The sequence below is a fragment of the Triturus cristatus genome, chromosome 12 (assembly GCF_964204655.1).
Source record: "Triturus cristatus chromosome 12, aTriCri1.1, whole genome shotgun sequence".
Classification (NCBI taxonomy): domain Eukaryota; kingdom Metazoa; phylum Chordata; class Amphibia; order Caudata; family Salamandridae; genus Triturus; species Triturus cristatus.
In genome coordinates this window covers 749,260,243-749,273,727 of record NC_140595.1, presented here as the reverse complement: position 1 = coordinate 749,273,727, position 13,485 = coordinate 749,260,243, and the positions used below count along the sequence as shown (strand labels likewise).

At 44.2% G+C, this 13,485-nt stretch overlaps 1 protein-coding gene across 1 annotated transcript in view; it reads right to left on the bottom strand.

The window, feature by feature from the left end:
- LOC146782683 (extracellular calcium-sensing receptor-like) overlaps window positions 1-13,485 on the bottom strand; it is a 316,336-nt gene that overhangs the window by 203,011 nt on the left and 99,840 nt on the right. Inside the window, exons 3-4 of the mRNA XM_085637178.1 lie at window positions 12,164-13,012; window positions 9,291-9,518 (exon numbers count right to left, since the gene is read on the bottom strand). Of these exons, the coding sequence (XP_085493304.1) occupies window positions 9,291-9,518; window positions 12,164-13,012 (1,077 nt within the window). The remainder of the gene's footprint in view (window positions 1-9,290; window positions 9,519-12,163; window positions 13,013-13,485) is intronic.

Here is a 13,485-nt window from a genome sequence, read left to right as displayed (position 1 = left end):
TTATCACACAGCATAATAACACTCCACATAATACCACTCAGCTCCACATAATTAACCTCCACATAATTATGCTCTACTCCATACTGCATACATACACTCCACATAAATCCAGTCTATGCCACGTAGCAACACTCCACATAGCTACACTTCACACCATGCCTCATAATACCACTCAACATAATTTCACTCAACACCGCAACTCCCACATCACACAATTCAACTCTACACATTTCCATTCCGCACCACATAATTCACAACAAACTACATAATTCAGACTAACACCACAACTGCACAACACACCACATACATCCAATCTACACCACAAATTCCACATCATGCTATAATATTTAACAGCACACCACATAAGGAAACTCCACTACATACTACTCCACAACATAAAATACCATTCCAGATAATCCCACTCCAAGACACACAATCCCACTCCACTCAATACCACATAATTGCACTCCACACCATGCCACATTATTTCACTACACAGATCCAATCCACGCAACACAATTCCACAACCAACAATTCCAATCCAAACCATATATGTCCAATTGACACCACACACATTCCCTCCACTCCAAACAGAAAACGTATAGGTAAAATACATTGTCCATTACAACATCAATAGCTCTAACTCTCACCTTCTGATGTGTCCCAGCAGATCCTGTTTCTGGAGCTGCAAACTTGCTGGCTGAAGTGAGCTCTGTGCTGCCTCAGAGGAGCAGTGCCCTGTGGTGAATGCTGTCTCTGGGGCCCCCACGCCACCCCCATCAATTCCCCTGTCAGCTCTCCTCTGTGCTGCCTCCTGCCTGCTGTCTCTGGGGCCCCTACCCCCATCCTTGTCCTCTCCCTTCTCAGAGGCAGTGCCCTGTGGGGAATGCTGTGCTGCCTCCTGCTCTCTCTGGGGCCCCCACCCCCATCCTTGTTCCGGGACTGGCTGGTGGCTCTGACTGAAGAGAAACAATGTAACTTGTTACATTAAGTTACATAGTTTCTCTTCAGTCCTGGGTCAGCACAGGAGCTCCATGCAGGCTGCTTTAGTTAGAGAGAGAGGCTTGATTTAGAGCAAGCCTCTCTCTCACAGCTCTCTACCAAAGAGCTGAGGGGGCCCCCTTAATTTACTGAAGAGTGGGGGGCCCCCCGCACCGCGGGGGCTGCGGGGGTGTTTGTTACGCCCCTGCTTCCTGCACAAAAACAATCTCCTCATGACACAGGCATCCTTGCACCATGGTGCAAGGGTGACTGGGCCGGCTCATGGCTGCAGTTTGTGCGCCAGCGCAGGGGAAGAACAGAGATGTGACATATTCTTGAACATATGTCGCATCTCTGTGCTTTCCAAACGCACGCAGCACGGCGCAGCAAAATGACTTGCTGCACCGTGCTGCGTTACTTTGTTGTAAATCGGCCCCAATATCTTTAGTTTGTTAGTGCATAAAACAATTACACCTTCTGATACACCCAAAACACATAAACTGCAACATAGCTGAAAATCACGCTCTCTCTAAAATCTGTTTAGTATGTGGGCCAGTAAAAAGATGCCTGTCAGTAATATAATGAAGCCAATAAAGTATACGCACCTTCATCGTTCTGCGCATTAGCGCACCAATCACCGTGTTCTAATTAAAGTCATAGGCTAAGGCACCTCCTGCCAACAAAGTGAAACAGCCCAAGGACTAAGATACTGCTCCCTCTCTAGTCCGTTCGTAACATGATAAATCAAATTGAGCCTCTACGTTGTACACAGAAGAAGCAGCCAATCCCTAACTGTGAAATATATCTAGTAACACGAATGACGAATGGCGGGGTAAATCATGCCCCCAAAACAAAATGGGCACCACAGTGGAGAAGTTTGTTGACAACTTTGTGCTCAACACCATCAAGACTCCCAACCTGTCAATTCATTTTGATTTGGAAAGAGCACACCAAGTCCAGGGAGTTTCCCCAATGCACGGAGCCAGGCAACGTCCTCTAATAGTATGGATCCTTGATTTGAGGGATCGTGATGCCATCCTGTGGGCAGCACATTAATAAACCCTTGTGCAGTATGAGAACCACACAATAATGGTCTTCCCAGACTACACTCAGGAGGTGCAGGCCAGGTGACCATCTTTCGACAAGGTGAAGGTACATTTTCACTAAACTAGGCATGCAGTATTTAATGATATTTCCTGCAAAGCTATGTGCCAAGGAAGATGGTCACTCTTGGTTAATCGGTGTGCTGTGAGAGGTGTGGGAATAGCTTGAAGGATGGAGAAAAAGAAACATGGAGCTGTGCACAGCACACAGGAAAAGATGCTCAGAGAGGAAAAGTTAGCAACTGTGGTGGGCCCGGCAGACCAGAGCTCAGCACTGGAAGAAATAGGGGACTACCATGTTCAAGTAAGGTTTTGGAAACCCCAAGTACGAGAGATAGCCTTTAAAACAGCCCACACCTGCATGGAGCAGAAGCCAAGATGAAGTGACGATTTAGTGGCCCATGGCCTAGGCAATGCTCCACTATCCAGAAGCTAGTTGGACAGTCTGGAACATTAGAGTTCATGGTATATTTGTTCACATGGGAATGGAGATGTGGTAGATGCCTTAAGAGTTGGGGAGGTGGGTAGTTTCACACCTGCAGCCTGTAGTAGTATGCTGGTGGAAGCTCATTGGGGGAATGTTTACCACTGATATGCAGAGGCAGTTCCAGAGAATGGGTATTAGTGAGGACTTGGGCTTTACGAAACAAACAGAACAAATGGCTTCCAGCGCATTATCAATTTGTAGAGAAGGAGGGCCCAAATGTATGACTTGGTTAATAAACTGAAAAGAGTGATAGTAAGACATTACTACATAGACATAATCTGTACATTGTTCTGCTGCAAGAGACTCACCTAGTGGGAAACAACTGGAGGTTCCTGGGGGGAGGCAGATACAGGGTCTTGGCGCACTCCGGGTTCTTAGTGCCTGGAATATTGGCTCAACAATCTCTTCTGATTTAGGTTCATAATACTTAGATAGATCGGGAGGTGTTTTGGGGCGCTGGCAGGTAGCTGGAAAGGTGAAAAATTGGTGGTGACCTTCTGATGTCTCCACAAAGTGACTCCAAACAGATAATCTAAAGAAGTTAGGGGCTGGCTGTTTGAAGTATCGAATATAACTACAGTCATTGGAGGGGATTCCAGTCTGGTGATGAAGGGAGACTGGGACAGGCTGATCAGGAGAGTACAGGTGAGGGCAGATATATGATTGTCTAATTGATTGTTGGCTCGCAGGTCAGTCAAGCTCATGGATGCAATGGGACTGACAGACCTGTAGAGGGAGACACACCCCGATTCTAGATAGTACTCTTACGTGACGGCCATTTCTGGCTCAATGTCTGGACTGGACTACCTGTTGCTCTCATGTACACAGAGGGGGGTGGGGGGAGGTTCCAGCCTTCAGGACACGAGATTCTTGGCCAGGAGACTATCATTTCACTTACTGTTGTATATGCTTATGGTGGGCTTTGTCCACGGGGACCGCCTCAAGTGGAGATTGGATTCATGGCAATTATCTGGCACACAAAACAATATAGAGCAACGGAATAATACTTTAAAGAAAAGTGGAACATCAGTCCAATCTCAGGTCAGTGTCTGAGATGCATACAAGATAGTGGTCAGGGAGCTCCTGATCTCACAAATAGCAAATAAAAAAACAGAACGCGTCAAGGAAGTAGCAAACTTAATCCCAAATGTTTCCAGTAAGAAGCAGATGGCCTTCCGAACCCCAGCCCAACTCTGATGCATCAGATTTCACTTACATGGAATGAAGCCAAGAGATTTGTTGAAGAGGAGGCGAGGGCACAATACAGAGCCAGATAACCTAGGCTCCACAAAGTGGAAAACAATAGAAATTATTGGTGTCTTTGGCTCGCAGGGATGTGGGTAGCGGGTTAATAGCCAGGGTAGAGAGTGAGAAAGGGAGGGTATGGGATATGGAGAAAAAAATTGTAAAGGCCATCACAGCACATCTGTTGGACATCAACAGAACCAAGAGGGGGAAACGGGGGAGGGATTTTTCAGGGATATTCCAACCCCAGTACTAGTCAAGGATGATAAAGCAATTCTTGACAGCAAAATAGGGTGAAATCAGAGAGACCATCAGGCAGTTGAAGGGCAGAAAGCCCCCTGGTCCTAATGTGTTTCCACCTGAACTTTAAAGTTAATTGCAGGGAAGGTTACTGGTCCGATTAAAGAAATGTGGTGGGTTGCAAAAAGGGTTGGGTGCCTCCAGTGGGATCTTTGAACTGCTGCAATTGTACTGATGCATAAGACTGGAAAGCGAGTAGAGCAGTGTGCCTCTTATAGGCCCATTGCCCTCCTCAATGTACAAATACAACTTCTGGCAACATTTCTGGTGATCCACATGATATAAGTAATTCACAAGTTAATAGCTCCTGACCAGTCGGGCTGCATACCTCATAGGTACACAAAGCACAAACTCAAAAGGCTGTTTGGCTGTCTGACTCGGTGTAAGTCCTTAGGTTTACTTGCAACTTGCCTAGCCTTTGGCACCAAAAAGGCATTTGACTGTTTGGAGTGGCCAACTTGATGGTGACACTGTTGGGATTCAGGTTTGGGGCAGAATTTATAGCTTGAGTCAGGCTCCTCTATGCTAAGACTCCTACAAGAGTTAGGGTAAATTGGGTGCTGTCCAGGGATTTTGAGCCAGAACTGGGTGACAAGACATCAATGCCCACTCTCCTCCCTGTTGTTTGTGGAAAGATATCATATTGCTATATGCAGATGTTATACTCCTGTATGTGGCAGATCTGCTCCCCTCCATTCCAGGTATATTTGGGGGCTTCTCAGGAGTATATATCAACTTTGGCAAGTATGTGAGATTCCTGATTACGATGTGGTGTTCCCCAGTGGACTGGAAAAGCCCACATTAGTGGACATTATGGAGGAGATCTCATACCTCCACATATATGTCATGCTAGACCCAGTTGAGTTCCAGCGATGGAACATAGGAAAGGAACTAGAAGACTACTAATTGGATGTGGGCACTGGTGGAAATCCCAGTTCTTGCTGCTGGGTAGAACAGCCATTTACAAAAGATCACTCACCCCAAATTTCTATATGCTTCAAAACACTCCTAATTGGGGAACGAGTGGTCACCCAGAAAACCTTTGTTGACTCGGACCAGGGATCCCTATGATGGGGGCATAGCACTACTGGATCTGACACTGTTCCATTGGGCAGCCAGCTTCAAGTAGTAAATAATTGGGCATTCACCTCCCAACAGGAGCCGGCAATACTGGCAGATGGACAGAGCATGGGGGTGAGGGCCTACCCAGTTCATTTTCACGGTAGGGGCATACTCGTGGAGGACCTGGACCCGAAGGTGGGTATGGTTAATATATGGTGGAAGTAAACAAGGGCAATGTGATGGTAGGGAGTAGTGACACTGAACATCCCTTTATGGGAATTGACTGTTTTGTCTGACTTACATGGTCTAGAGGACAAAAGGCAATGGGACATACTGAACATTTGTAAATTGGGGGACCTATGGGACTCCTACCACTCGAAAAACTGCAGAAACAGTACGACCCATGGGACACGCAGCATGACTGGCATGCCCAGGTGAAACATTATTCTGAGGTGCACCAGGGATAGGATGCAGGAATTTCCACAGGAAACACCGTTAGAATATAGGATACAGCTGGTGATCCTCCATAAACATTCTATGTCCCAGGTTTTACATTTTGCATATTACACAAGGAGTAGATCGCAATGTATAAGGAGAGCAGAAATACCATTGCCTTAGAGGCTGTGGCTGGTCGAGCACATTTCTCCACACCCTTTGGAAATTACCTACATACAGTTATTTTGGTGAACAGTAATCCATATAATTTCCTCTGTAACAAAATAAGATCTTTCACTCCGGCCCCCTAGCAATCTTTGGCATCTGGGGGGAACAGACCATGACAAAATGTACTTTACTGTGGTGTAATGTGACCCTCATATTGGCCGGTTGAGACATTATTAGACTGTGAGGCAGTCAGGAGATCCCGGGAGTCAAGCAATGGACTAGAAATATGGACTGGTGTATGCTGATGGAGAAATCCATATGTGAGGCGCAGGGCTGCCGCAGAAAGTTTGATAAATAATGGGGCCCCTGAGTGGAACTCTGAGAGATGGACTGATCTGCATCGGGAGGGGTGGCATGCATGCTGGCACGTTGTGGGGAGGAAGGGGATTGATCTGTGTAGGGTTCTGTCCAATGGAAAGGACTTCCTCTATTTGCCTCATTGTCTTTCAAATAATTGTGCCATGTATAACCTCATGCTGGATTGTTGCTCACTTTACTGGTTTGTTTGTAGTTGGATTTAGAATGAAACTTTAAATAAAAAGATGTTGATGAAAAATAAAAATGGCAGAATGAGGCTTTGTTGAATAGTGTGGTGACCTAAAAAAACTGAACAAAACAATATGGTTCTTTGATGTTGGTTCTGTTCCATAATTAACAATTAAAACAATAAGAAAACGATGTTTTTATTTTATTGTGAGTACCAAAGAGCAGGGCAGAAGTATTGCTGCATGTTTTGACCTTTTGAAACACCTTGTGGACTAAGGTTTGGAACAGAACATCATTTCCTTATAATAACAGGAGCAAAAAAGTAAAGTGTATTTTTTCTCCACTTTCTCCTGGTGGTAAACCTTATGCAATATCGCCTACAATGTTTAATGTCTTCTCTTTCTGTTGATAATACAAGCATTTGTGGGTAGACTTCGAAAATGAAAATATCACACAAAGAATATGAACATTTAGACCCTAAAATGGGCCCTGTGATATATGTACCTGTGCCTTTTACGTGTTGGACCTCTAGATTACAGATGTGTATCTGAAGGTGCAACACACCCAAGAGTCCAGTGAAGCAGTGCCTCAAGTTGGAGTGATGTTTTATAAGCAGACCTTGGATGACATGTATTAGTCTCTGTGTTAGGTTTTCCTCCCTCAACTAGTCAATTCTTCTGCCCCTAAACCTTCAGCAGATAGTAGGAGGCTTCTGATGGGCTACATTTGCAATACTGCTGGTGACGTCCTAACATATGTCCCACATATGGCTGTTCAGAACCTCCTATTTGCTGCTGAAGGCCTGTGGGAGGAACAAGAGGTGGAAACTGTACATGTAAGCATAGCTCTTAAAGAAAAGTGCTCACTTTCTGCTTCTAGTACTGGCATTATTACCATTGAGTGTGGTTTCCCAAAAGCAGTGTAAGGATAGCAGCTACTATGTCTGGCAACCCACTGTTGATGTCCGACAGCATAGTAGGATAAGTATTGGTACATGACCACTGATGTAGTGGGGTGTGGGTTTGAAGCTCCCTACACTGCTGGTCTCCTAACCCCAGCGAGCTGCAGATTCGCCTCATCTCATGTATGCCGCATTATTAATGACAGCACACAGAGAGCCACACCCACCAATTGCACTCACTTTTCACAGATGTCAAACCACTAATGGAACTCTTGCCTTTTTCATCCATACCATCAGACCTCTAAGTGTCGTGCACCTGACAATTAATCAAAGCCAGCCCTGTACAACCATCTCATCATAGTGATAGACCATCTTCTTCTCACAGCTAGTGATCACTGCTTTTATCTTCCAAGCCCAATTACCACCCACTTGACTGACCAGAGTATTTGTGAATTTTGGAAGTTCTTCGTGTTTGCTTTACACATTCAGTCCCAGATTTATCAAGCGTTTGCACTGTCCTTGCATTGCACAAGGTAATACAAGGGCAACACAAAGTCTTCAATAATATTTACGAAGCCACCAAAGGGGCAATTTGGACTGCCTTGCATTGCTTTGTCAAGAAATGTAATGCAACACTGATGCTTGCAGTATGTTATGTTACATTTTAAGCTGGAAAGCATTCCATGAGTGGAGCATAGGTGTTGACATGCATCCCATACATCCACCCGTGGCACATTCTCAAATTTTCAAACTTAGTCAATATCTTTCCCTAGGTGCATTACAATCAAGTTGTTCGCTGTTGTCTTTTCAAACTCACTTTAGTGATGTGTATTTAATTGCGCGAAACCAAGTGGTGAAATGTCATATTTGCAGCAAAAGTGAAAGGTGCGTCATACTAAATGATGACACTTCATTGAAGTTGCATACCCAAAACAAATGTTGTATTTTGATTTTGTTATATCTAATAATATCATATCCCATTCATGTAGGACTCATCACCAATGTTATTGCCTTATACCACTTAATAGTTCATTGGATTGTTAATGGTTTGGTTGAAAACAGCAAAATAGCTCAGTGCTAAAAAGGCTGGTATAACCCTTCTGATCCAACATTCTGATGCTGTTTTTTTATCTCTGTCTTTCGTCTTCTTCATTTCAGAACATTTTAACCCCAGCGGCTGAAATATTCTAATAGCATTATAGCCCTTCTACCTCAGGCTACACCGGTTCTAAAAGGTATGTGGTTTGGGCCTATAACTCAGGGAAAGGGACTGCAACAACCATGTGTGCTGTCAGCCAGAGGCTGTGATGCTGTAATAGAATATTAAACTGATGTGTATACGATTGAAGACAAAAAATGACAGAGGGCTATTGTTAGTTGGTGTAAGCCATCACCGTTGTCTTTTAGTTTTTCCTATAATGCTCCATATTTAATTTAGAATATTGTGTCTTTTGTTCCTGAAATATTCCCGCAACACTAACAACTGGTGAGAGGGCATTTAAATGGTATAGTCATCAACAGTGGTCCATAATTCTATAGGATGATAGCACAATACAATCACTATTAATGCATCAACCTCAGAAATATGAAAGACTTGCTTTGATTGAATCAGGTTTCAATTTTATCTTACTGGCTACACAAAGACCTTTACATTGTGTGTATAACTCACCATGATATCTTCCCAGTATTTGACTACTCATAGGAATAATGAAAACCAATCTTACCACCTCCACCTTTGGCCTCTGACCCCAAAAGAGTGAAGTTGTATTAGGTTTTCTGTCTTGGTGCTTTTTTGCAATGTGATATTATAATGTTACAATTCCATTTTAAACCTACATATCTATCACTATCTTTAAGTGTGAACATCAACCTGTGTACTTGTCAACATGTGCTAAATTGTTACCATATAAAGCACTTTTGGAAGGTTCTCCACCTCACAAAAGCAAATAAAATCATATGTTCTAGCTGGTGAATGGGAGGTTTTTCACAATAGGTCTTTTATAAAACATGGGTCCTAGCATAGGGATCAGGAAAATCTTTGTTGGTTCCATGCATTTCTTACTTGAGTTCTTTTCATGTTCCACTGGATGGATCTGGCATTGAAGTGCAGCTCCCGCTCAATAGGGAAACTGGAGTCAAAGTTCCCCACCTTTACATAGCGTATATTGCCATCATCCTGCAACTGCCAGTTGATGATGTCGTAAGTGGCTGGAGGATCACCGTTGCGGTCGAAGTACATCTCCTCTCCAAGTTTGTTCTGAAATCGCACGTTCTTCAGGTAATAGAGAAGCTGGAACATGGAAACCACATGAGAAGCAGCAGAAGTGAGACACAGGTGTGTGATGTTCCTTAAGGTTGAATTGCATGTATATGTTTATGGGATATTCTGAATCAGATGAAACGTTTTAATGAGCCTTTTTTACAGTGGCCCATATGCACTGAAACTACTGCCATGGACAGCCAGAAGACAGTTGTCTTTACTGCACTAGGAGGCCCACTCTAGTCAGTGCAAACCACCTGATGCAGATTTCCCCTGCATTGGTCCACCATTATGAGGCTTGGCAAACCAGAGCAGGGAAAATCAATAATTGCCTCCTCACAAAATTCCCTGACAGTTTGCGAAGAAGGCACAACAACATGGCGACAAATCCAGCAATCAATAGGCTAAAAGTGCTTCCTATGCACAGAGATATTGATCCCTGTTAAAGCAGCTGGGATCCCTAAATTGGGCAGGCAATCCTATGCTGGCAGGGTAAATGTGGGACCTCTTGCAATCCAGGATACCCGGTGGACCTCCAGGGCCAGACTGAGGAGCCAAATGTAGCTCTGGAAAAAATGCTGTGCCCATACCCCTCCCTTCATCTCCTTGCTCAATCTCTGTCTTTTCAACCATCCGTTTTCTCTTCTGCTCTCCTCTAATCACTTTCTCTGTACCTTCCCCCTAACGCCCACTCTTTCTCTCTTTTTAGAAGCCTCCATGTGCCTGATGCCCTTAGCCTCTGGTAGCCTGGGGAAATGAGAGAGAGTTCTTGGAGTTTCAAAACTGGCCTTCAAGAACTCCAGCCCACCAGGGAAATTTCCAGTGGAATACAAAGACTGTTCAGCTTTGTAGGCCTCCCATGAGGGTCTAAATGAATCAGATCGGACAAAATTAAAAAGTTGTCATATTCCCATTACAGCACTTGGCAATTAAAGCTTTTTGTGAACATATTTGAAAGTTACATTTGCAAAAAACAGCCAGTTACTGGGCTGATACCCTACTATGTCCACAAAATTTGGATTGATGCTATTTTACCCTTGCAGTAAGAATATAAAATACTTAGGGACTGATGTACGACTCTTTCATTTAGCGCCTCGCAATTTGCAACTCTTTGCGAGTCACAAATTGCGAGGCGCTAAATAAAATGTACAACAGTGTTATTACACTGTTTTGCGATTCCCCAATGGGGTCGCAAATTCCGAGGCTCATTAATATTAAGGAGCCTCTCGCAATTTGCAAGCCCATTAGGAATGCAAGCCCTCCCAGGGATAGTGGCCTGCTGGGGTCAGCAGACCACTATGTCTGGGACTACTTTTTTAATAAAGCAGTTTTTTTTTAATGCAGCCCATTTTCCTTAACCCCTTCGCCGCGGGGGTAATTCCACCTCGGCGCGGGGGGGGCGGCGGCGCTGTGCTCGTGACGAGCCCAGCTCATCATGAGGCACAGTGGAGCTGTGCTCATGACGAGCTGTGCTCGTCACGACTCCGCCCACTGATTGATTCTCCCGCACAGGCGGGGAATCAATCGCACGTGGGCGGAGCACGACCGTTATGACAAGCCCAGCTCGTCATGAGCAAAGCTCCACTGTGCCTCATGACGAGCTGGGCTCGTAATGAGCACACAAGGGGTTAAGAAAAATGAAACTTTTCAGTTTAATTTTTTTAAGGGCAGGCATTGGTCTCTGGGATAGCTGCCTGCTCTTTAAAAGTATGTTCCCCCATACTCCCCTGGGGACCCCTTCCCCTTTGCGAGTGGTTTACCACCTACTTGAAGTAGGTGGGAAACTGTGAGTGTTTTGCGGCTGCAAATGCATCCTCAAAACATTAGTACATAGCATGTTGACTCACAATTAGGAAGGGATGCCCCTTCCTAATTGCGAGTCTCGCAAATGCTATTTTGCGAGTCAGTGACTCGCAAAATAGCATTTGTACATGCTGTTACCCTTTTTTGCGGCTGCAAACGGGAGGATCGCCTATTTGCGGCTGCAAAAAAAGGGTCGTACATCTGGCCTTTAAATTCCTCCAGTATGGTTAAATATCCACGTTCACAAATTTACAATTATCATTTGGATTGTGGGTGTTCCAGAGTGGTTATACTTGCACAAATCGGTAAACATGAACAAACGTTTACATTTCCACCTTTCTAAATACTCTTGCTGGTAATTTACTGCATTGACAGCATGATAACATTTTCTCCAGTAAAGTTCTTTTGTTGCCTGAAAATGGGTGGTGAGGGGGGTGAAAGAGCCTAAATTAAATGGAAGTGTAGTGGGAAAATATTTTCCTTGTAGAGAATCAAAAATAACAACCAATTTCTATGATTATTATAATATTATAGACCACATTCTCATCTGAATTTTCACCTGCTGGAAATCATTCCTAACTATAAATCAATAACTGACATAGGTTGCTTGCTGTGCTACTGGCATTTTTTGTTAACCCTAACCAGTTGTAAATCTGATCCAAGTTTAGGATTAATCCTACAGGAGGAAAGGTCTGACTTTCCAAGCTGGTCAACGAGAGTTAATCAAACAGGCTTCTGTTCTTGTAATGAGAACGCTTCTAAAAATAACTAAGTGCTATCCATAATAAGTGACACACTCTTATCAATATACAGTCTACTTTCATTATAAACAATCTGAAGTATTTGCATTTGGATCAGTTGATATAAATTACCTGCCAGGGTTTAATATTCGGGAGGACAGCACATGTGCTGTTGGCAAAAGGACCTTCTCCAGGCACACAGGACTGCATGTTAAGTAGTGCATGAGCCACGGCATAGACTGCATTGTAAACGTTGTATGTATACGTCAAGTCTGAATCATATGGGTATTGGCTGTTTGATGGCTCCAGTTTTTCATCACCAGAGCAGAGGTTTTTGCCTGTACTAGTTGTGGTGTTATCCATAGTCAAGGTGTTTCCTGGCTTAGGCCATTGGCAACCAAAGGCTACTTCCCAAAACCGTTGCACAAACATATCATTTGGAGAGTTAAGAGGATTCACCTTCAAGATGTGCTCTGTAAATCCTGGCATTTGTCCTTCATGAATGGCAAATCCAAGGGTGCCACTAAATGAGCCGGCAATATCCTTAGGTAAGTAAACAGGCATAGACCAGCCTTCACTGCCTATCCAGGTCTTCCCGCTCATCCCCCCCTGCTTTGCATACTTAGTCATTAAGGGAGTGAGGAATGTTCCATATGTGAAAGCAAGGATAACAGTAGCTGAAGAGACTTTGATCACTTCCAAGATGCGGTTGACTTTGAGGATTGATGTGAAGTTAGGATCGGGTAGGGTCTCGTGGAAAGCAATGCAGATTCCAGCTCCTTCAAGGTCCTTCTTCAGGATCTGGGATGCCTGCAATCCATAGTCATCATCGCTGACCAATATACCCACCCAGGTCCAACCAAAATGTACCACCAGCCGAGCAATCCCATGAACCTGATCATAATTGCTTGGAATGGTCCGGAGAAAAGATGGAAACTGGTTTTTGTCACTGAACTGGGAACTGGAAGTGGAAACGCTGACCTGCGAAAAGACGTTTGTTCATATTACTTTGTATGAAGCATAACTTCAGTAGTTGCCTAGTGGCAGTATTTGTTGTGTCAAAAGAAAATCCTAGGGGTGACAATTAGGGTCCTCTCTCTGCATTCCCTGGAGGCCTTTGTGCCTGGTATTGTAAACATAGAACTCTTTCATCTCTGATGTGCTTTTACTCTCAAATATAGGGACACTTTTGCGCTCCACACTTTGCCTGCCATAACCAGCAAAGAGACTGTGGTCAGGAATTGAGTAGCACAGTAATTGTTGACATAGGTGCCATCTAGGAGTTTCATAAAATGTAAATGTGCCCTCCCTTCTCTTTCCAGCTGTTCTCTCTCCATTGAATGGCAAACTACTATTACAGGCAGTTCCCTAGCACTTTAGGCAGCACCCGAGCAATTTGCAGAGCATCAAGGTGCATGTATGTGCACATTATTACTTGCAGCACCTAGACATAT